Source organism: Chiloscyllium plagiosum, chromosome 12 (assembly GCF_004010195.1).
Source record: "Chiloscyllium plagiosum isolate BGI_BamShark_2017 chromosome 12, ASM401019v2, whole genome shotgun sequence".
In the NCBI taxonomy this organism is placed as follows: Eukaryota; Metazoa; Chordata; class Chondrichthyes; order Orectolobiformes; family Hemiscylliidae; genus Chiloscyllium; species Chiloscyllium plagiosum.
Window position 1 is genome coordinate 60,608,755 of NC_057721.1, and position 24,663 is coordinate 60,633,417.

Genomic DNA, 24,663 nt, shown 5'->3' on the forward strand with positions numbered 1-24,663 from the left:
TGCACTGGCTTCACCACAAATGGTATGATACTGCAGGTTCTAGTACAAATCAAATGTTACATAGACAAGATTAACTATTTAATTTCAGAACATGTGCTTGCTCTACAATACATAATGATTACTTCTGCTTGTAGGGGATTACGAATGGCAAGAAACTCATTTCAATATGTTAATGTGTGGGCGAGACAGCTTTCATTGACATAAAGCTTGTCTAACCACATGAGCAAACGTCAACCTTGCTTAAATCACCAGCTATTCTGTTTCAGAACACCACTCTGTTCGCGTCAGTATGATTTGTGCACTTAAAGTGGTAATGTTCGGGATATACATCATGTTATTCACAAGTAAGTAACCATTTTGTTTCTCAAAAAGTGAATTATTTTCCTCAGAGCACAAGGAGACTTAATAGAAGAATTCAAAATTATGAATGGCTTTGCGAGAGTAAATAAAACTAAATTGTTTCTCCTGGAAAGAGCATCAGTGATCAGAAAATGCTGATGTGAGGTAATTGGCAAAAAGTACAGCGAGGAGAAAGGAAGAAATTATTTTCCAGAACAAGTTGTTAGGATCTAGAATTCACTGTCTGAAAGGGTAATGAAAACAGATTCAGTAGTAACTGTTTTTAAACATTTGAGTATATACTTGAAAATGAAATATATTCGGGACTATGGGGTATAAAGCAGGGGAAAGAGATGAATTAATTAGCCCTTTCAAACAGTAGGCCTAAATCAGTAGTGTTTGTTTCTGTGACTCTCAATGACTGGCATTACACTATCAGATGGTCACAGCGTTTTTTATCAAGCTTCAGCCCATTGCATGATATAAGTGATTTAATGTTCTTTCTGCTGATTGAGACATGGCGTAACACAGTTAGAATGTATCACTTTTCTGCTGCTAAAATCTATTGTGACTGAACAAGCATCTTAAGCTTTTAACAATAATTACTTAATGTAATATAAATAATTTATGAATTAAAACAGTCTTATTTTTATATTTATTTATTTGTTTATTTATTTATTGTATTGTTATTTTTGTTTTGCAGATCAGATATTGGCTGTGCCACAACAAACTGAAATAATTGAATACCTCAACGCCACCATTGGAGAAAATGTGTTATTTTCAACAAATTTAACAATCACAATGCTACAGTCAGTCCAATGGAAGTACAATTGTGAGGAAAATCAAATAAGTATCGCAATGTCCAGTTTTCCTGAACAAAACTTCAGTGATGTCTTTCAAAATTACAGTCATCGAGTGAAGGCTTTCAGTAATGGTTCATTTTTATTGTCAAATGTTCAGCAAAATGATACAGGATGTTACACAATGATACTGGTAAATACTGAAGGAAAAGAGGTGACAATAAGGAAAATATTGTTAGTCTTTGGTAAGTTGCCCAAGTGTTTGAAAATAAATCAAAATGGAAGCCTTTTGTTTCGCCTGGCCATTCTCCATAACAGAATTCTGTATCCTATTTTAGAAGCAGAACAAAAGAAATCACACGAGATTAAAAATGGAGCAAATACTTCAAGAAATATTGACAACACAACTTGGAATGTCCGTGGTAAGTTTCCAGCACTGTTTATCCAATCTGACTGATAAAGGCCTTACTTTGAATGATTTTGAAACTATCTAACTGGAATGATATAATGGATTAAAGCTTTATGCAATGAGGACAGGCTGTACAAACTTAGCTTGTCTTTCCATTTACAATTTTAATGATATTGTAGGTGAGATGTTTAAAATGATAAAGAGGATCTGATAGAGTATTTGCAGACAACCTAATTCCGCTGTTGAGGAAGAAATGACATGGAGGCCCAATTTCAAATTAAAGCTAGGTCATGTAGGAGTGAAATTAGCTAACAAAGTTTTACACAACTAGGGAGTGGAAATCTTTATTCTTGCCCAAAAGACTGCAGAGACTGGACCAATTGCAAAATCGCAATCATTAGATTTTTATTAGTTAATGTTATCAAGACATATTAATCAAAGTAGATTGTGCCGTACATTGTGCTGAAGTTCAGATTAAGCATGATCTAATTGAATAGTGAAATAGGACTAATGGGCAAAATAGTATGCTCCTATGTCTATGCTCCAATGTAGGCTCATTAACTCTTATCCAAAAATTGTAGGAGGTGCTTCATTATTTCCCCAACACCATTAAGCTCACGGTGAGACAAACTGGACACCCACTTTAATGGAGAAGTTGATACTAGCTGTAAAGATTCAATAGTATGAATTGTCATTACAGTAGAACTGAATGTTCTAGAAGAATGGGAAAATGAATGGCAAAAATAAAATCCACATAATAAATGGATGCAATGCAATGTCTGTGACAAGATCGCTCTTTATCAGACGGTTGGATTTGAAAAATATCAATATAATCCTACTGATCATGAAACAGTTTTATTGTACAATGGGTATATTTCAATGCAGCTTCCATGGCATATTATAAAAAGAGTTCTCCTTAGGACAACACAGAGTCTGTCTGTGATAGAACCATAAGATGTTAACATAAGAACATAAGAACTAGGAGCAGGAGTAGGCCATCTGTCCTTTGAGCCTGCACGCCATTCAATAAGATTATGGCTAATCTTTTCATAGAATCAAATTCGCTTACCCGCCCTCTCACCGTATCGCTTAATTCCTTTATTGTTAAAAAAAATCTATGTCAGCTTTAAAAACCTTTAGTGAAGTAGCATTAACTAATTCCCTGTGCAAGGAATTCCATAGCTTTACAACCTTCTGGGTAAAGAAGTTCCTTCTCAATTCAGATCTAAATCTGCTCCCACTAATCTTGAGGCTATGCCCTCTTGTCCGAGTTTCACCTACCAGTGGAAACATCCTCTCCACTGCTATCTTATCTATTACCTTCATAATTTTATATATTTCTATAAGATCCCCCTCAGTCTTCTAAATTCCAATGAATATAATCCCAATCAACTCACTGTCTCATCATAAGCCAACATCCTCAACTCCAGAATCCAACCTAGTAAACCTTTTCTGCACTCCCTGCAGTGCCAGTACATCCTTTCTCAAGGAAGGAGACCAAAACTGTACCCAGTACACCAAGTGTGGCCTCACCAGCACCTTGTACAGCTGTAGCATAACCTCCCTGCTTTTAAACTTAACCCCTTTAGCAATGAATAACAAAATTCCATTTGCCTTCCCGATTACTTGTTGTACATGCAGACCAACCTTCTATGATCCATGCACAAAGACACCCAGGTCTCCCTGCATAGCAGCACACTGCAACATTTTACCATTCAAGTAATAATCTATTTTGCTGTTACTCCAACCAAAATGGATGACTTCACATTTATTAACATTGTATTCCATCTGCCAGACCTTTGCCCACTCACTCAAATTATCTGTGTTCCTCTGCAAAGTCTCACAGTCCTCTGCACACTTAGCTCTGCCACTCATCTGATTGCCATTTTAAATTAAGGCTATTTACATCACCAAAGGCTTTCCTTAATGTGTGCTGGGGCATCCAATGTCAATATCTTTACAGTTTTGGACCTCTGATTAACACAAGCAATTGTGTAGCAATATAAAATCCACTTAATGTTTATTAATGATACCAGAAAACATGAGTCTTCAAAGGAGCATAATGCAGATAAAAGGTCTCTGCTAGTTTAGATGAAATAATATCATAAAGCAATGAAAATTGAATATAAGCTTAATAATTTATAGGTTTAGGTTCACAATGACATATCCTGTGTTACAGCTTGAATTCGCACCAAGACAAAAAAAGACTTATATTTATATATCACCGTTCACAATCACAAAGATACGTCAAAGTCAGTGAAGTTCTTTTGAAGTGTAGTGAATGTTGCAATGCAGATAAAGCAGTGACAACAAGCTCAAACAAAGAGCAATATGATAATGGTTAGAAAGTTTGTTTTAATGATATTGATTGAGGGATACATTTGACCAGAGACCTAGGGATAATGCCACTGCTCTTCTTCAAAGTAGTGTATCCACATGAGCGTGCAGACAGGGTCCCTGTCTGGCATCTCATCATAACATCATCCCTTTCATCAGGGTCATACTCCCTCACTACTGCATTGGAGAGTCAGTCTTGACTTTTCATGTTCATGTCCCATTATGAAATCCAGAACCTTTGTATATAGAGAGCAAGAGTACTACCAAGCTACAGATTAACACTGACATTCCAAAAATTATTTTTTTTAATTTTTTTTTTGCTTAGTTGGTCAGTGAACATATATTTCAAATAGTTATGCTTCAGTTAATCATAGACTTGTATAATAGTATTACCCAGAAGATGGCCATTCAGTCCAGTGAATCAGCTAGTCGCAATCTCCTGCCTTCTCCCCATAGCCCTGCACTTCTCTTCTCATCAGATAGTTATCCACTTTCCTTTTGAAATCCACAATTGGAAATACATTCCAGACTGGATTTAGTCATTGCGTGCAAAAAAGAAAATCCTCATGTCACTTTTTGTCTTTTTTACTATTCGCCTTACATTGGTGTCCTCTGGTTTCTTGCACTTGTGTTTCCAAGAACACTCTCTCCCTATCTATTCTGTCCAGGTCCTTCATAAATTTAAATGCCTCCATCAAATATCCTTATTTCTAAGGGGAACACTACCAGGTTATTCAATAAACCAGGAGGAAATGTTATATTTCAAGTTATTGGTAGCATTATGAATGCTACCAATTTCATATCTGGGAATTTCCAAGAGCAGGTTACTGCCAATGAAAAATAGTGTGCAATTGGAGAACTCTGAATTATACATCTAAATGGAGTACAGAACAACAACCTCTTAATTGCAGTGATTTCTGAAAAAATATTTAACAGCTCAGCTGTTTCTTTTTCACTTGGCTTGTGGCAGGTTAATTACATGATGTTGCTTTTAAAAAGGTCATAATGAGGATGTTAAAATTTTAAGTATCATCTTTACGATGAATTCAGGACTGTGGAAAAGATGGACGATGTGGGAGAATCTCAAACTAGGGGCCATAGTTTAAAAATAAGGAGTCACTCATTTATGACAGAAGTGAGACAAATAAAATTTGCTCGGGTTGTTGTGAGTTTTAGGAATTCCCTTCTACAAAAAGCAGTGGATGCAGTATCTTTAAATAATTTTAAGATAGAGGTTGATCAATTCTTGATTACCAATGGGATGAAAGATTATCAGGGATGTTCAGGAATGGTGCAGCCAGCTCGAAGGGCCGAATGGCCTCCTCTCGTTCCTTCTTAAGTTGGAATGTTGTTATGTTTGTATGAAAGGGTTAGGATTTCTCCTTGGTAGATAGTTTTTGTTCTGGTTAGTATGCTAGGTTAATGTTACATTTTTGCTATCTCTCCTGGGACTGAGACAAGAGAGGAAAGCTTGGTTCCTCTAGAAAGAAACATCCAAACAAAGTAGTACTTGCTGATCTCTGTCACTGATACGTAGGTTGGATATGTAAGTGGAAAAATGGAAAAATGAGGAACCTGAGCTTTTCTCATGACCACTTATTTCTTAATGGTCAAAACTGCTGATGAGCTTGATTGCTGTTTTCCTCATTGGTTTATGTGAGACTCTGGGATTGTTCCCTTTGGAAGAGAAAATCAAGGGAAGATTTCTTAGAGGTGTTCAAAATTATTGGCAGTTTTAATGGATTAAATAATGAGAAATTGTTCCCACTGCCAGCAAGCTCGGGAACCGAAGGTCACCAAGTTGAGAGGATTGGTGAAGGTACCAGAGAGAGAAGACCAGGGGAATTGATTGTTTTTACATTGAGTTGTTAGGGTCTGGAATGTGTTGGGTGAAAAGATATTGCAAGCAGATTCAGTACCGACTTTCAAAAGGGAACTGGCTATACAATTACAGAGTAGAGGAGTGTGGTTGGGTGGTGGTTAGCGGGAGAGAAGGGGAATGTGGAACCGAGTGGATAGCTGAAAGAGCCAGTATTGGCACAATGGGCTGAGCAGTATCCTTCCATGCTGTGAAGTTCTATGAAATTTTCAATGGTATTATACTAGATTTTCAACATTTGCTTTCACTTTTAAATATACAGTCTTCTCAGCCAAAACTTCATATCAACTGCTTTCTTATTACAAACTGTTGTGTGTTATTATGAGTGTCAGACCATTTCCTTACTTCGGCACATCAATGCATTGTAGCCTTAAACACGGAGCTCAACAGTATTAGATCAATAATCAGGATATGGCAATGCTGTAGAAAACAAAACCAAAGATTAAAGCTGCATTAAATAATGACAAATGAAACCAGAGAATGCCGAACTGATGCATCAGATTGATCACGATTTCAAAGACAAAGATAGGTGAAGAGTTTAAGTTTAGCACAAAAAGTGTGCAAAATAATAATAGTACTTGATTAATGAAATGCCCCACCAAAACTCAGCATCAAACCAGTTTCTATTTCTGTTGGTTTGCTGGACAGCTAGTTTGCAATGCAGGAGATGCCAACAGCAGTTCGCACACTAGCTGAGGTTGCCATGAAGGATTTATTTTCTCAACCTTTCTGCTCACCTGAGCAATGGTGACCCTCAGATTAAACCACCACCATACATCTCTCTCTCTCTAAAAAGAGAGCAGCCTGGGAGCAAGTGAGGACTGAAGATGCTGGAGATCAGAGTCAAAACGTATGGTGCTGGAAAAGCACAGTCAGTCAGACAGCATCCAAGGAGCAGGAGGGTCATCGTTTCAGGCCGAATCCTGACAAAGGAGTTCACCCCGAAACATTCATTTTCCTATTCTATAAAATTGCTCGGTTGCTAATTTAACTCCTTTTAGTTTAAAAATGTTTTACATCTGCAAAGAGAGGACCAATTATAAGTAGCTGCACTTAGGAGCAGAGGAATAGGTGTCAGTTGTCAGCTCCTTTAGCCTGTTGCATTATTCAGTTAGATCGTGACTGATCTGTGTCCCAACTTCATTTACCTGTTAAATGTAAATATTTAAATAAATTATGGGTGGTGGACATCAAATATAATCCCTTAAGGAAAAATATTTGTCCACCCAATCATTTTCAATCTGCGAATTAACTTTAATTTTTAAGCTTCTTTTAATGGATGGGACATTGTGCAGCGATGATTCAACCTCATACTTATATTTATGCATATAAACATAGACTGTATATTTTATCATAACATGATTTTCATGCACTGGATTCCCAAAGTAACTGACTTTTTTCTGTCACTATTTGCACTAATAAAGATAGGGCAGCACGGTGTCTCAGTGGTTAACACTGCTGCCTTAGCGCCAGGGACCCAGGTTTGATTCCGGCCTCGGGCAACTGTCTGTGTGGAAGTTTGCACATTCTTCCTGCATCTGTGTGGGTTTCCTCTGGGTGGTCCGATTTCCTCCAACAATCCAAAAATGTACAGGTCGGGTGAATTGGTCATGCTAAGTTGCTCATCGTGTTCAGGGACATTAAGGGTAGGTGTATTTGTGAGGGGTAAATGTAGAACAATAGATTCAGGGAATGGGTCAGGGTGGGTTCCTCTTTGGAGGGTCAGTGTGGATTTGTCGGGCCAAAGGGCCTGTTTCCACACCGTAGAGATTCTATGGATAATAAGATAAAAATTACTTTACATTGTGGTTTACTTGTTATAGAACTAAATCAATATTTCCACCCTGTAAATTCAAAATTGAAAGGTTCCATTTAAGATTTTGAGTCCGTTACATTGTAGTTTGTGTTTAGTATGTGTTTTTGATTATTGTTTTCCTTTTTTTATTTTCTTAATTGACACTGTTTCACTGAGATATGGGATTGACTTAAAATTATAATGTTCATTTTACAAAAATTGAACATTGGTACAAGTCACCAAGCTACGAAATAGGTTTGCAAGCCCCAAGAGAGATACAAAGAGGAGCAACATAAATGGAAAAGACATGACTGTTGAGACAAGAGTTAATAAAATAGCCTTCAGTTCTATACTATAAATAAGCAACAGATAAGGAGTCATTTTTTTGGTGTGCAGAGACTATTGGATGGTTTCGTTCCAGTAAGTCCTGAACATTACTTCAAAATAAAACAGGACAATATGACAAGAGGCTGCAAGTATAAACTTACAGGTGAATTTTAATCAGGGAGAACTTTTTGTTTTATTCAGAGTTAAAAATGCCTGGAATAGTATATCAGGTGTAAAGACGGAGAATGCTGGAGAAACTCAGCAGGTCTGGCAGCCTCTATGGAGAGAGAAACCGAGTTAACATTTTGAATCCAGTTTGAGTCTTCTTTCATTCTGAAAAAGATTCGTACTGGACTCGAAACATTTATTCAATTTCTAACGCCACAGATACTGCCAGAATTGCTGAGTTTCTCTGTGCTTGTCTCAGATTTCCACTTTCCGTAGTATTTTGCTTTTAATTTAGCTTATCAGGCAACAAACGCTACTCTGACAGTTACAAAACTAAACTACGATTTGGCAAGAATTTTATTCCCTTCCTTGAATTCCCAGCTTTATATGCGTGTGGTTGTAGATATCTACTGCTTTAAAGTGTGGAGGCATACAAAAGTCTGCATCGGAGGCAATATAACAGAAACCACTTAATCCCATCTGAGAAAACAGCTGTCTGACCCTAATTACTTCGAACCATAAATTTGTGGATTTCATTATAAAGTTGGTTTTAAGCTTCTTTCTAGTCTTCTTTACTTTGTAAATCTCTTAGAATAACATGACAAATTTCTACTGAAACGAGTCTGACGAATCTTTGTAAAGGAATTTGACGAATAATCATCAATCTCTTGGGAAATTATTTCCATAGCAGGAATAGTCACTGGGATCTTCTTATACCAATAATGAATTATAAGCTACTTTAAAGATTTTGATTCATAAACAGAATCAATACAGGACACATTGACGGGAGAATGCATTTTACTGGTGAGAAAGAATTATCAATAAGCAATTATACTGTGTTAATTTGGAAAGGAGTAGGCAGAAGAGCACAAGACTGCTCCTTTATCTCTCTGGGAGGTACTCCAATTGGCCAAATGCAGAGAAATCATAACAGCATTTGTGGAAATTTTGTCTGTTCAGAATTGTCAACAATGTTGGACCACTGTGAGATTGCAATTTTACGAGAAGTGGCAAGAAACAGAGGAGCTCTTCAATAATACTCATGCAACATTGCTACAACTGGCAGTGTTCTTAATCTGTCACCACTTAAATCCAGAATCATCCATCCTTTGGTTTAACATAAGATCTTATCTATCTACATGAAATGGATAAAAAAAAGTCAACTCTTTTTTAAAAATTATACTTAATTAAAGAATTTCCTCAGAAATCTGAATGAATTTCCACTTAGTCTTTTCACAAACACTTATTTTTGATTATCAATACAGCAGATAGAAAAAGAGCTTTAAATTAATTAAATTCCTAGTAACTTGCTGCAGGAGGAGTGTTTGAAGGAAATAGCTGAATGACTACAATAAGAATTCAGCAGAATCTCAAGGGTTCAACATAACTGGCTCTGCCTAAAGAGTAGCTTATTAAGAACTTAGCAAAAAATTGACTTAAAGAGTAAACATATTTTGAATGGATACTATGGGGAATTCGATCTGAACAAAAAAAAAATTTGCAGATGCTGAAAGTCCGAAACAAAAGCAGAAGTCACTGGAAAAACAGCAGGTCTGGCAACTTGGTGGAGAGAAAGCAGAAGGGACACTAGACCCGAAAGATTAACTTTGCTTTCTCTCTGCAGATCAGTAAAATCAGTACTATAATTTGCACACAAATGCAGAAATTGCACATACTTAGGGCATAACAACAGCAAGAGTAATTCTGAAGAAGGGACACTGGACTCAAAATGTTAACTCTGATTTCTCTCCACAGATGCTGCCAGACCCACTGAGTTTTCGAGCAATTTCTGTTCTTTTATCTGATTTTCAGCATCTGTAGTTCTTTGGTGTTTTATTGAGTAATTCTGATATTGTGAAGTATGAAATTGGCAATAGCATGTCCACAGCACATTTTGCATCTTTCCAAACTGTACAGATTTGAAAATAATAATTGGAAGAGGAGCAAAACAAACTGTAGGCTTCTTATCACCCATGTCATAGTTAGGCAAAGTCAAAATTAGTTCATTGTGTAACATATCTGGGGAGTTGGGCATTGATGGCAGAGGGAGTAGAGTTCTTGTGTCTTTGGTTGTTTTCTCCACAAGACGAGACTGAGAAGGAATAGAATTATTTATGCCTTGTACATCCTGATGCATGCACTTACTTATTATCATAGTTTGATCCTGAACATTGTATCCTGTAAAATAATTGAAAACCACATACAGATGAGCAATGCCATGCAGTCAGTCCTCTGCCTCACTGAGACCTACCCTTTGACCAGCACCACTTCTTTGAAATTTAGATCTGCTCTCCTGCTTAGGAAAGCCATTGCAAATCTTAATCATTGCACATTTGGAAGAGAGTTTCCTGACCTCAGCTTTGAACATGCACAAGTCAATTACTGCTTCAAATCAAAGCATTATGTACATCTTAAATGGTTTTTAGACCGTCAACCATACCAGCAGAAGACATAAGTAAAATCGCTATTCTCAGTAAATGTGACAATAGCCTTCTAATATTGCAAAACATTAGAACAGCATTAATACTTCGATCACAAGAATTGGCCTTGGTTCTGTATTTTGCTCAGGGCAAAATAGATTCATGTGAGACAAATTTAAATTGAGTGGTTGGAGTTCAAGATTGTCTTCATGGACTCTGCTGCCTATTACAAAATGAAATGATATAATATTTTGTGTTTGTTTTAGCATTTCGTAGCTGTAATAAATGTATTTGTTAATGTGTTTTAATTTTTTTGACAGACGAAAGGTCTTTGTTGTCGTTGAAAGTGATGAAGCATTTACTCAAACCTTATTGCTCATTATTTCCATGTTGCTGCTGGAACACTATAAATAACTGTCCCACTTTGTTCCTTGGATGTTTTTTTGTAGGACTTCCTGAAACTTGAAACGAATATAAAGTTAGTATTGATTGCTGGAGTTTCAATCTGACTCATAAACCATGCTCCTAAATGACTGAGAGGCACTTTATTCTTTACCAGTTTTCTTCATATTGAATTCATACTTTGTTCCCTCCTCTCCACCATAGGCATTGTGATTGGTGTCTCCGTGCTTGGAACTTGTGTAATCTGCGCAGTAGTTATATATTTCATAAAGAAAAGGAAACAAGAAAGTACAGAAGCTGGTACGTGAGATCTTTGTCTACATGAAAACACAGTAATAGCATAACACTCCGATATACAAGCTCACTTTCAACTAAATATATTTTGTCACATTGTAATAGGAACTTTTTGAGGTCAGTCACTTGGCAATACAAAGTTTTAATTTTGCAAAAAAAAAGGGAAACAGGTTGTGAAATCTTTCTGCCTTGCTCTCATTGGGACAAATGCAAGAATACCAGATTTTAAATCATCACAATTTATACTATAGAGGAAAGAGTGCTGATTGCTTGGCATGGGAGTGTGGTGCTGGAAAAGCACAGCAGGTCAAGCAGCATCCGAGGCGCAGGAGAATCGACGTTTCAGACATAAGCTCTTTATCAGGAAGGCTTATGTCCGAAACATCGATTCTCCTGCTCCTTGGATGCTGGCTGACCCACTGTGTTTTTCCAGTGCCACACTCTGGACACAAACCTCCAGCATCTGCAGACCTCACTTTCTACTCATTGCTTGGCATGCCAACTTTGAATGCCTAAGGCATTACCATGGAGAAAGCAAAAAGCAACCAAAAGCTCCTGGGTTTTTTTTTATTCACTTGTGGGACATTGGTGTCACTGGTTGGCCAGCATTTATTACCCAAACCTAGTTGCCTTTGAGAAGGTGAATGTGAGCTATCTTTTTGAACCACTGCAGGATTTTAATCCAGTGGCAATGAAGGAATGGTGGTACATCGCCAAGTCAGGATTTTCCTCAGATTAGATTCCCTACAGTATGAAAACAGGCCCTTCGGCCCAACAACTCTACACTGACCCTTCAAGGGTTAACCCACCCAGACCCATTTCCCTATCCTATATTTGCCCTTGACTAATGCACCTAACACTATGGGCAACTTACAATGGCCAATTCACCTGACCTGCACATCTTTGAATTGTGGGAGGAAATCGAACCACCCAGAAGAAACCCACGCAGACACAGGGAGAATGTACAAACTCCACACAGACAGTCGCCCAATCGAACCCAGGTCCCTGGTGCTGTGAGATAACAGTGCTAACCATTAAGCCACCATGCCACCCCATGAGCCACCAGGAACGTTTGGATGAAGTTGGAAGTCACATGACACGAGGTTATAGTCCAACAGTTTGATTTGAAATTACAAGCTTTTGGAGCACTGCTCTTCTGTCAGACAAAGACACACTGCTCCCAAAGCTGGTGATTTCAAATTAACCTGTTGGACTATAATCTGGTGTCGTGTGACTTCTAACTTTGCCCACCCGAGTCTACCGGCACCTCCACGTCAATTCAGGATGGTGAGTGGCTTGGAAAGGGAGTTGAAGACAGTGGTGTTCCCTTATATCTGTTGCCCTTGTCCTTTTAGATAGAAATAGTTGTGTGCTTGGAAGGTGCTGTTGAAGGATCTTTGATGAATTTCTGCAGTGCATCTTATAGATAGTACACACTGTTGCTACTGAACCTCAATGGTGGAGGGAGTGGATGCTTGTGGATGTAATGCCAATCAAGTGGTCTGCTTTGGCCTGGATGGCATCAAGCCTCTTGAGTGTTGTTGTAGCTACAGCCATCCAGGGAAGTGGGGAGTATTCCCCAAAACAGAGAGTGGTAGTAGAGGCATGTTTTTCAGACTGCAGGCCTGTGACCAGTGGAGTGCCACAAGGATCAGTGCTGGGTCCACTACATTTTGTCATTTATATAAATGATTTGGATGTGAACATAGGAGGCATAGTTAGTAAGTTTACAGATGACGCCAAAATTGGAAGTGTAGTGGACAGGTGAGAAGGTTACCTCAGAGTACAACAGGATCTTGATCAGACGGGTCAACGGGCTGAGGAGTGGCAGATGGAGTTTAATTTAGATAAATGTGAGGTGCTGCATTTTGGAAAAGCAAATCAAAGCAGGACTTATACACTTAATGGTAAGGTCCATGGGGGTTTAGCTGAATAAAGAGACTTTGGAGTGCAGGTTCATAGTTCCTTGAAAGCAGAGTCTCAGGTAGATACGATAGTTAAGAAGGCTTTTGGTATGCTTTCCTTTATTGGTCAGAACATTGAATAGAGGAGTTGGGAGGTCATATTGTGGCTGTACAGGACATTGGCTAGGCCGCTATTGCAATATTGCATGCAATTCTGGTCTCCTTCCGATTGGAAAGATGTTGTGAAACTTGAAACAGTTCAGAAATGATTTACAAGGATGTTGCCAGCGTTGGAGGATTTCAGCTACAGGGAGAGGCTGAATAGACTGGGGCTGTTTTCCCTGGAACATCAGAGGCTGAGGGGTGACCTTATAGAGGTTTATAAAATCATGAGAGTCATGGTTAGGATAAATAGACAAGGTATTTTCCCTGGGGTGGGGGAGCCCAAAACAAGGGGGCATGGGTTTAGGTTGAGAGGGAAAAGATATAGAAAGAATGTGAGGGGCAACCTTTTCATGCAGAGGGTGGTGTGTGTATGGAATGAGATGCCAGAGGAAGTGGCGGAGGCTGGTATAATTACAGCAATTAAAGGGCATCTGGATAGATACGTGAATAGGAAGGGTTTAGAGGGATATAAGCCAAGTGCTGGCAAATGGGATTAGATTGGGTTGGGTTGTTTGGTTAGCATGGACAAGTTGGACCAAAGAGTCTGTTTCCGTGCTGTACATCTCTATGACTCTATGACTGCATGACTTGTGCCTTGTAAATGATGGACAGGCTTTGGGGAGTCAAGAGGTGAATTAATTGCTGCAGTTTTCTTAGTCTCTGACATGCTGTTGTAGCCACTGCGTTTATGTTACAAATCCAGTTGAGTTTCTGGTCAATAGTAACGCTCAAGATGTTGTCAATATCATTGAATGTCAAGGTTGGACAATTAGATTCTTTGTTGGAGATGGTCATTGTCTGGCATTTATGTGGCATGAATGTTACTTGTCACTTTTTAGCCCAAACCTGGATGTTGTCTGGTGTCTGGAGAGTCATAAATGGTGCTGAACATCATGCAATCATCAGCAAAACTACCCACTTCTAACCTTGCGATTGAGGGAAAGTCATTGATGAAGCAGCTAAAGATGTTTGGGCCTAAGACACTACCCTGCAGAGGAGTTCCTGCAGAGATGGCCTGGAGCTAAGATGACTGACCTCCAACAACCACAACCATCTCCCTATTTGTCAAAAATGACTCCAACCACCAGAGGGTTTGCCCCCTGATTTCCATTGACTTCAGTTTTGCTAGGGTCAAATATGGCCTTGATGTCGAGGGCTATCACTCTCACTTCACTTCCGGAATTCAGTTATTTTGTCCATATTTGAACCAAGGCTGAAGTAAGGTGAGGAGCTGAGTGGCCCTGGCAGAACCCAAACTGGGCGTCACTGAGGAGGTTATTGCTGAACAGGTGCTGCTTGATAGCAATGTTGATGACCCCTCCCATCACTTTACTGATGATTGAGAGCAGACTGAGGGGACAATAATTGACTGGGTTGGATTTGTCCTATTTCTTGTGTACATGCCATCCCTGGGTAGTTTTCCATATTGTTGGGTAGATGCCAGTGTAGCAACTGTACCAGAAGAGCTTGGCCAGGGGAGCTGCAAGTTCTGGAGCACAAGTCTTCTGTACAATTGCCGGAATGTTGTCAGGGCCCATAGCCTTTGTTGTGTCTAGTGCCTCCAATCGCTTCATGATATCACATGGAGTGAATCAAATTGGCTGAAGACAGGTAATCTGTGATGCTGAGGACAACTGGAGGAGACTGAGATGGATCATACACTCGGTTATTCAAGAATGGTGTAAGTCTTAAACTTATTCCTTTTTTTTCCAGCTCCTAGTATATGAACAACCAGTCTGATGGTTGGAGGATTTCAGCTATAGGGAGAGGCTGAATAGACTGGGGCTGTTTTCCCTGGAACATCAGAGGCTGAGGGGTGACCTTATAGAGGTTTATAAAATCATGAGAGTCATGGTTAGGATAAATAGACAAGATATTTTCCCTGGGGTGGGGGAGCCCAAAACTAGAGGGCATGGGTTTAGGGTGAGAGGGGAAAGATATAGAAAGAACGTGAGGGGCAACTTTTTCATGCAGAGGGTGGTGTGTGTATGGAATGAGCTGCCAGAGGAAGTGGTGGAGGCTGGTATAATTACAGCAATTAAAGGGCATCTGGATAGGTACGTGAATAGGAAGGGTTTAGAGGGATATAAGCCAAGTGCTGGCAAATGGGATTAGATTGGGTTGGTCAGTCTTCTAGGCTGACAAGACCCAACTCTATCTCATCAGCACTTCTCTCGAGGTAGAGCTGGGCATCATATACATACATGTGAAAGTGAAACTTGTGATTTCAAATTATATTGCTGAAGGACAAAATTTAGATACAAAAATAAGTGATGGCCAAAGATAGATCCTTGGCGGGCAACAAATGTAATAATTCAGGACCAAGAAGTGAAGCCATTGCAAGTTTTACTCTGGATATGATTAGATAAGTAAAAATAGAACCAAGTAATAGCAGTCCCACCCATCTGGGTAACAATGGGTAGGGGTTTTGAAGAGAGTGAAATGATCAAATATGTCAATGTCTGAAGACAAATCAAGGAGCATAAAGAAGAAAACTTACTGTTCTCATGGCTACATGGGATATAATTCAAAACGATATGGTGCTGTTTTGAAACAATTGCATGGACCATAATAGGAAAGACAATTGGATGAGTAAAATGGGCAGTTGAACCACATTTGAATATTTTCAGCCACTGCTGTTGGTGCAACCCGTGGGAAATTCATCCAGAATTGACAAATGCTATTGGAGGTGCGCAATAGTTTACCATTGAAAAAGGGCATTAGAAACAAGGAACAATTATTATAATTCTGGAAGGAGACGAGGTTGGCAAATTTGGTGAAAATATATGGTTAAGATCAATCAAAAAGATGTGAACTTGGTCTAAATGAATTCTTATATCCTAAATTTCCTAATTTGTCAAGTCCAATTATTCTAGAAAAGCCAACAGAAAAATAATTTATTTCCAAATTGTGATCTGGTGATGGAGACTGTGAATACCATAATGACAGTGCATGTTACTAATTTTCTCATTATTATTATAATGATTCCAGGTGTGAAGAACAATGAGAATTTAAATAGCAACACTCCAATGGTCGTTTATTCAACTTATGTAGGAACGTATCCTAACTATGGGAAGTCACGTCAAAATACTTTGAATCAAACGTGACAAGGACCTTGCTGTGCAATGGTATTTAAAAACAAACAGTGGAGACTCAATCATCTGCATTCCCATTTTACACCTTCTTCATTATTCACAAGAAATCTTGGCAAGGACAAACATCATGGAAATAACTAAAAGATCAGATGCCCCTGCATCCACATTCTGGTGGATCCATCATTCTCCTGAGGCAATGGAAAATGTTTCTCCAAAATGGAGCTGCTGCAAAGATGATATCACATTCGTACCTTCACTAATTCTGTTAGTGATTGTCATGGCATTGAGCTTTGGACAGATTTCTGTTTACATGGAGCTAGAATTAAATGGGCTCCTGGGCTGGTTAGCAGCAAAATGTGGAGGGCTAATTTAAAGCTAACACACCTAGTAGACAAACAGATATGACCATTTTAAATTACCAATTCGCACCCTCCCAAGATGTCAATGGTAAGTAAATTCAGGAGATATGCAAAACAATTAGTTGATATGATCACATCATTGGGTTAAGGCTCTTCCATGTTGAATCTAACACTACCTAATACAATCACAAGCTAGCTTTATATTCATATATTGCCTCCGCCAAACAGGACCAGTAAACAGACATGCATTGACAATAAAGCTGCTGACTCTACCCATCTGATTCTACCCCTTTGGCTCAGGGTCTTAAGGTTATTAGTGAGACCATGTTTTTCCTATCTTCCTAAATTACTGGCAGATCCACAAGAAAAGGTGTTGATACAGGACAGAATTGAAGCTGACAACTATATTGTAAAAGAAATCCACAAATGAGAATACTTTTTTGTGGAGGTCACCGGTACCTAAGAAACAACACATTCAAATTCAAATCAGGTTTAATTGCTGCATTCTCAAATCTGTGCTGATTTCGTCTACCTGCCTGAAGAGAGTCCCTTATGTAAGAGAATCAAGCATTTGCAAAGTTCTGCGATACCAATACATGGCACATCATTAAAAAGGAAGTGGCCTGGATATTCCAATGGCCAGAGAATCAGAGCAGACGGGAGTTACACTTTTAAAACTTGTAGAATCCCAGACACAGCCGACACCGTGAGAAGCCTCCAGTGGGCAGTTCCCCTGAATCTTTCTGAAATACCCCTCGATCATCAAGAATTCAGAGAATTTGGCTTCCATTAAGCTGATAGTTACCCAGGAAAACTGTGAGAATGAGGAACCAACTGTAACCTCTTGGTAACTATTAAAGTCACCACGCAATCCCCAAACCACGCCTCCCCCAAATGCCAAACAAGACCCAAGCCACCACAATTCTATTCCCTTCTCACAATCAGTCTGAACATGCAACAGTCCTGATGCCACACTCTGCCCATAGCCACAACCAGCCAGAATGTTTGGGACCCAACATGATCTGTCCATCATCATCCCATGCTCCCCAAACTTCACTATGGCCAGTGCCCTTCACCTGTCAGTCCATGAAGGTACCTACACATTGGCCCTGATGCCATCCTTATCCACAAGCCCTCCATCTGCCCCAACAGCCACCACCCACCTGCCTTAACACTCACCCTCGCTCACCAACCCAGATATCCCCCATCCTCACCTACCCTAAGATTCCTCATTCACCTGCCTTAATGCTCCATCTTGCCCACCAGCCTCACATCAATCACTTACATGGCACTCTATCCACTTGGCATCCTAACCCTTTAGCTAACTATACCCTACTACCACATTTACATGCTCACCCTTTCACAACAGCAGTCAAAGGGTCTGATAGCTGCTGGGCATTTAAATCTCAGAAGGTGGCAAAGGACTGTCGCAGAAGAGAGTGTGGTTTAACTTCCCCTATCTATCCTGTATTGTGCAATAATGAGGTTCATTTTAGCTGCACGCTGTATTTCAGCAGGAGCCAAGATCAGAATTCACATCTAGAAATATGTAGCTCAATACTAATGTTAAAAAGAAAGTGGACTGTGGTCGCTACTCCTTGGAATCTCCAGTGTTTTCTAAACTGATCAGATTTATAGCACTGATAAAGATGTTTATGGAATTATCATCAATTTTAATTTGTGCATACTTGTATTTAACATAATTTAAGATACAATTATTAGAGTAGTGAGGTGACTCTGGTATAAAAACAGCAAGAGATGGAACAAACACGGATGGTAAGAAAGCGTCGATGCAGAGAGAGAAACAGAGTTAACATTTCAAGGCTATGACCTTTCTCCCACTTCTGATAAAAAGTGCTGCCTAAACTGCTGAGTTATTTTTTCCAGCATTTTCTGTTTTTGTTTTAAGTTTTCAGCATCCACTTTTCTGATGTAATCCTGGCCTTGGATCTCTTGCTTGAAGGTGTTACTCCTAATAACAGATTTGCCAAGTCATGGTATCAAATTATTCCAAGATGTGAGTGTTATAAACTGGGCTGCATGAATATTCGCATGGAGATACTCAATATTTGGAACTGATTTTTGTTTTTGCCAGCTATTTTGCTGAAGTTACTAACCTTTTCATTTTTGATGGTTTAGTGATTCTCTTAAAGTGCGAACAGGAGAATTTGAAGCAAAAAGTTGAAGTATCAGCACATAAAATGTCAACTCCCAATTTCAAGGGATATGATTATTAAATGTTCTATTGGTTTTCTAACATTGCTTACTGTTAGTCTTTGTGAAATTGAAAGTGCTACCCTTTGTTTTAATGTACAGTTTGGTTTTACTAATCTTTCATATTTTACTCAGTTGTTAAGATATTTATGTTCAATAAAAGTTCAGTAAACGTTAATCCTTCCTTTATAATTTTTACTTCCACTATATAAAACTAAATGAGGTCAAAAATTCCCTATGGAATAGAAATGACTTCTTTGCAGTCTTGAATTGAATTTTGTTAATTTGGGATTTTAATGTGATTCCATTGAATTAGAATTTTGTTATTTATATATAATTTAAATTGGTTTGAGTTTGATGCACATTAAACTGATATTTAATAAACCGAATCCTCATCCTCTGCATATGCTTGCATTAATTTAAAGAAATTAGATTATTCTAAAACATTATGCTGATGTGTATTATTGTCCCACTGAATTAATTAAATATATTTGTTGGTATAAGGCAGCAAGAAAAGTAAAAATGGCAATGCATAAATTGAACAAATGAGCTCTTGTAATATTTAAATATGTGGAAAAGAATTGTGGTAACATTTACAAGTAATGTATCATGAAACCGAATTATTTCAATGTTAATGTCTGCTACTTGTCCAAGCAATCTGAGAGGGAAAGATTCAAAGGTAGATTTTCAATGCAAGGTCAGAAATCTGAGACTGAATGAATTCCAAATCACGATCCTTTGCCAAACTGCTTTGCTTTTGTGACACTACATTCAAATGAAAGTGGCCTGATAGGCCAGGAGCTGAGTTGGTGACTGAATGACAAAGACAGATGAAAACCCTGGTAGATGGTTGTCAGTACAGGGATGGTGCACAGCAATGCATGGAGGACATGCAGATGAGATTATGGAGCAGTGCTAGAAACAGCAGAAAGAGTTCCAGGGGTGATCAGTTAGAAATCAATGCAGAGAAACTTCCCCACTGACCACTCCACATGACTGCCAATTATGTAGCCTCATGCACCTCACTTGTTGGGTTCATCGAAAGGAGATTTCAAAATTCCAACAGTGAATCGCTAGGCCCTTTGATGAGCATTGTGGTGGAGCACAATGAGATCTCTGAGCCATACGGCAGTCATGGAGCAGAGACTCTGTCAGGTATGTCCTGGGACTGGGTCCAAGGCTCCAAGTCACAGCTGGATGCCTTTTTTCTCCAGTTCACAGTTCACTGAGAGGAGATGAGAGAAGGGTAATAGAATTTCACAATGGCAGCCTCAGCATCAGCTCAGAGTTTGCCCAGAGTTGTGCTTTCATGAGCTTGAGGGGCTATTCATTGGTGGTAACCTCGATTCCTGTCGCTATCCAGTCTCTGCCCTTTTGAAAATACAAAATTGTCAAGAAGTCATTGGATTCCAAGATGACTTCCAAGGGCATGCATTTCAAATCTCCCCCTTACTGGATCCTGACCCATGTTCCCACACACATCCCACCACCCCACTCTTGCTTCTTGAATGCCATGGATCAATAACCATTTAACCAATTTGTTCTTTGTGAACAACGGAAACGAGGCAACACCCATTGTCACCCATATCACCTTATCACTGATATGTGAGACATATATGGCAGATAATGTGATAGCTATCTGTTAGATCAGACCATGCGGGCTGCCAACCCCTTCTTGAGAAGCACATTAATAGAGCTGTTACAGGTTTGAGGTGATGATTTGCAAAATAATAAATGTATTACATTCAATTTTACAACAATTTTGGGCGGCACGGTGGCACAGTGGTTAGCACTGCTGCCTCACAGCGCCAGAGATCCGGGTTCAATTCCCGCCTCAGGCGACTGACTGTGTGGAGTTTGCACGTTCTCCCCGTGTCTGCGTGGGTTTCCTCCGGGTGCTCCGGTTTCCTCCCACAATCCAAAAGATGTGCAGGTCAGGTGAATTGGCCATGCTAAATTGCCCGTAGTGTTAGGTTAGGGGTAAATGTAGGGGTAGGGGTAGGGGTATGGGTGGGTTGCGCTTCGGCGGGTCGGTGTGGACTTGTTCGGCCGAAGGGCCTGTTTCCACACTGTAAGTAATCTAATCTAATCTAAACATACTGTGGTAGCATTTGAGCTCCAGGCTACCAACATGGAAGCATAACCACTTGACTGCTACAGCCTTTTTTCCAGGAATCATTGTGTTCCAAGGTACTTTTCTATCTTCTGCCAAACCCTATGGCTCCCAATGGGAAAACCACTGAAATTGGTACCGACCTCTCCTGGGAGCCATAGTACAGTCACATTTGCATTACAGTACTCAAGGACAGATTGCTTTCTGCAACACCACCACCCGTTATTTTCAACTGTTTCATATTTTCTGGTTTCAATAATCATACATGACTCTGACGGTAAGTGGAAAGGTGAAACTCTCAGAATTGGGGGATTGGTAGCCATTGATGAGACAGTGCAAGCGAAAGAAAACCATTCATTTGTGCAGTACTTCAGGAGGAAATCTGAAAAGTCAATTATGAAGATTCATATCAGACATTAAAGTGAGAATGTCCTCACAGGAATAAGTTTTGTCATTCTTGTAGACTACTTCTCTCAAAAACTTTTCCCACATTCCTGCTGGAAACAGAGTCAATTTGATAAGTCTCCCATCCCACCACCAAAAAAAAGAGTTTTGCTTCTTAAAGGTATGTATCTTTTACATGTATCAGAACAGTTTTTGGTGTAACATCAGCTTACTTCACTCCTTTCTGATTTTGGATTCATGCACCAGATGTTTGGTTATTTTTAAAATTAAAATGAAGTATAAATGAATCATCAAGCTACAAAGTTTGTCTGCCTCTACGTCTTCCTCTGCTTCTAAGTTGTTTAAAATTAGACCGACTTGCCCTAATATCTTTCATGCAGCTCAGTTGCAAGTTTTATTTTTGATAACATTCCTGTGAAGTGCCTTTGAACACTGTACGATGCACAGGGCAAGTTACTGTTATTGTGTTAGTAAGATGCTTTCAATATCAGGTTCGAATGACTGTAGCTTGTAAGTCGAAGGGAAAACAGAGCAAAGAATGCCAAACTTTTGAGTAACCAGATTACTAACATAAAGGAATCCTAATTTTCAAGGAATTACATAATGACACAACACAAACAAAGGCCATCCCTGCCCGTACTACCTCTTTGAAAAAGCTAGCTAATTAATCCCACTAACCTGCTCTTTCCCTATAGCCCTTAAAGTAATTATCCAAATCAAATTTGAAAGTCATTATTGAATCTGTGTCTATTGCCATTTTAGGAAATTCACTGTGTCAAAGTTAAAAAGCTTCATATCTGCAATTAGCTTAAGTTAGTGCCCTCTAATAATCAATCATATTGCCAGTGAAATCATTATCTCTTTACTTGCTGTATCCCACCCCTCCATCTTTTTGAACAACTTCAATTCCTTTCTGTTCTACATGGAGAGGAACTCTTATTCAGTCTCTCCTGTTAACTGACATCACCGTTAGCAGTCAGTAAATGTCATCTACATCCTCTATGTGAACTTAATACCCAAGAATGTTGGCCGTTATTTTACCAAACCTTTGATGTTGAACTAGGTGGTGGGAAGCCGGACAAAATGGTGAACAAAGGCATGGGGCCATTAGAATTTATTTCCTCTGTAATGTCACTTTGCCATTGGAAGGAAACATGGCAGATCAACTACCAGCATACAGCCATATGGCTCTTCTGTCTGAAGCTGATTAGAGAGTCAGAAACTCATACAGCATGGAAACCAACCCTTCAGCCCAACTCATCCATGCCAACCATGTTCTCTAAACTGAACTAGTCCTATTTTCCTGCGTTTGGCCCATATCCCTCTCCATGTACCTGTCCAAATGCCTTTTAAATGTTGTAATTGTACCTGCCTCTACCTTCCTCTGGCAGCTTGTTCAATATATGCACCATCCTCTGTGTGAACAAGCTGCCCCCCCCCCCCGCCAGGTCCTTTTTAAATCTTTGTCCCCTCACCTTAAGCCTATGTCCTCAAGATTTGGACTCCCCTAACCTGGGAAAATGATATTGGCTATTCACCCTATCCATGTCCCTCATGATTTTATAAACCTCATTATGTTCAGGCATCGGCTTCATCGGCTTCAGGGAAAATAATCCCAGTCTATCCAGCAACTCTTTATAACTCAAACCTTGTCTTTGGCACTGGTGTGCTAAATTCTGCCATCCTTAAAGATGGACCCTCCTGCTGTTTAAGTTGTTTAATTGTCTGTACGTGACAGAACTGCAGAACTTTAATCTGATCTGTTATATGGAGGTTTGCTTGATTAACTTACTGCATATGATAGCTCAACTAGTTGGCATGTAGTCCTGTGTCTTAGCTTCAACAATTCATTAAATGCAATGCAATCCAATGGTTTAAATAGCATTCCAATCAAGTACTGTGTCTTGTTCCAGTCACACTAATCAGTAACTGATTTTAGGCTGTAACAAATGTAGCCTTTGACATTGTGGAGGCGTTGTTGCTAATAAAAACCTAAAACACTTAATCAGAAGATAAAGGTTTCACAAACATTTTCCAATAACATGATGCTCAGCACCTCTACATGTCTTTAATATCCGACACCTACTCCAGTCCATTAAAGAGGAATTTGTAAGTGAGATTAAAGTGACACATTTTGATAAAACCATCATCGGAATGTATCATCATTCTCTTTCTGAGATGTCTAAAAGACGAAGATGAATTCCCAGTCATTTTCAAACCAGTTAAGCTTTGAATGTTGCTTTCCCTCCCCCACTTTTGTTAAAACATAGTATTGAAACTTTCTGTAGCAACAACATTTTAGTTAAGAAGTCTAAATTTTATCCCCTCAGTGTTCTTATGAAGCAGTTCCGATATTTACTGCACCCAGCAGATAACCTATGTGGTTCTCTAAAATCTATTGAATTATAATTGTGATGAAAATGGAAAAATGCCAAGCTTATAATTTGGTTGATTATTTGGTGTAACTCCACGACTGGCAACTTTACTACAGTCAGGAACATCCTCCACTACTGAACATAAATAACATATACTACAAATAAATGCACTATAAACCCACTAAAACTGGCACCTATTTTCCACTCTGAAAATTCTCCATATTTAGCAAGTTTGTCCTAACTCCTAAATCATTTCCTAATAAAGCATCAAAAGGCTACTTTATTTATCTCTACTGAGTCAGCTACATGTCGATGAGCAGCACTCTTGACTTGTAAGTTCAATAGCTACTGCAAAGTAAATCAATGCTCATATTCCAGCAGTTCTTGGGAAGTGTTACACTGTCAGACATACTGCCTTTTGGATGAGATGCTAAACCAATGGAGCCTCCCTCATTTTTAAACTGAGGCCCAAATTTTCATCATAATGGAATCCCTCTCCATTATGGAAAAGGTGGCCCAAAATACTCCACTCATGAGTCCCATGACACTACTTCACGCTTTCATGCAGACAGGCTGTGAAACTTATAGAGGCAACAACTGCCTCCTTGCATTGTAGTGTGATTTTAGCCTCCCTGTAGTATCAAACTTGGTAAATGCAACTTATTTTACTATATCATAGAACAGAGTACCTACAGTGCAGACAGAGGCCATTTGGCTCATCATGTTTGCACCCATCTTCCAAAAAGCATAGCATACAGATTAAACCCCTACTCTCTTCCTAAGACCCATATTTACCATGGCTAACCCTTTGAGCAAAAGGGAGAAATTGAATAGGCTGAGGCTGTTTTCCCTGGAGCATCAGA

General features: G+C 39.2%; 1 protein-coding gene across 1 annotated transcript; it reads left to right on the plus strand.

Moving 5' to 3' along the window:
• Window positions 1-234: 234 nt before the first annotated feature.
• LOC122555325 lies at window positions 235-19,085 on the plus strand. Its single transcript, XM_043701198.1, has 5 exons — window positions 235-344; window positions 1,043-1,384; window positions 1,478-1,561; window positions 11,081-11,176; window positions 16,231-19,085. The coding sequence occupies exons 1-5, from the start codon at window positions 290-292 to the stop codon at window positions 16,344-16,346; spliced, it is 693 nt and encodes a 230-aa protein (XP_043557133.1). The 5' UTR covers window positions 235-289; the 3' UTR covers window positions 16,347-19,085.
• The last annotated feature ends 5,578 nt before the right edge of the window (window positions 19,086-24,663 follow it).